Source organism: Penaeus monodon, chromosome 31, assembly GCF_015228065.2.
Source record: "Penaeus monodon isolate SGIC_2016 chromosome 31, NSTDA_Pmon_1, whole genome shotgun sequence".
In the NCBI taxonomy this organism is placed as follows: Eukaryota; Metazoa; Arthropoda; class Malacostraca; order Decapoda; family Penaeidae; genus Penaeus; species Penaeus monodon.
The window spans coordinates 25,746,889-25,747,627 of NC_051416.1; the positions used below are offsets into that span (position 1 = coordinate 25,746,889).

Below are 739 nucleotides of genomic sequence, written 5' to 3' on the forward strand. Positions count from 1 at the left end.
GAGCCCTCAGCCCCATTCCTCCTCTCTGCAGATCCCCGGTGGGCGGTTGGCGGAGATGTACGGCACGAAGCGAGTGTTCGGGGGCGCCATCCTTGTGGGCGGCCTGTTGGACCTCCTCACGCCCGTCGCCGCCCGCATCCACTTCGGCGTCCTCATCGGTCTCAGGACTCTAATAGGACTCTCACATGTAATTTTTTTTTAGGTCTTTAATGTTTGAAGAATGTCTGTGTACAATTTCAGTCTTGTGGGTATATGTTTTTTGGAACCTTATTAACAAATAAGTTTTTTTTTTCATGTAGATCTATTTTGATTTTGTATCTGAATTTGGCTGTTCTGAAATTCATATATAAATTATACGCTGTAGGAATTTTAAATGTTATTCCTGTATCAGCATTTCATTCAACAGACGAACTATAGAGTCGTTATCACTATCACAATCATGAGTAGATTACAGTCTATGATCATTACCTAGGCAGTGGACATACACCGTAAGGCATGAGTTGATAGCCGATTTCTTAATAAATGTAATGCTTTTGTTCTCAGGGTATGGTATACCCCGCCCTCAACGTGATGGTGGCGAAGTGGATTCCACCCCTTGAGCGCCCGAGGTTCATATCCTTCACATATATGGGTAGGGTTAGTGGCTGAAACTTAGACCATTTAGGAGGATTGAGGTAGATCTCATGTAGGATCGGATCGTTAGTTTGTTGTTGTTAAGTTAAATATTTTCATGTATACT

At 42.9% G+C, this 739-nt stretch overlaps 1 protein-coding gene across 1 annotated transcript in view; it reads left to right on the top strand.

Moving 5' to 3' along the window:
- Window positions 1–739, top strand: part of LOC119593131 (sialin-like) — a gene marked incomplete at its 5' end in the record, with an annotated part of 14,753 nt that overhangs the window by 9,802 nt on the left and 4,212 nt on the right. Inside the window, 2 exon segments of the mRNA XM_037942096.1 lie at window positions 32–187; window positions 544–631. Of these exon segments, the coding sequence (XP_037798024.1) occupies window positions 32–187; window positions 544–631 (244 nt within the window).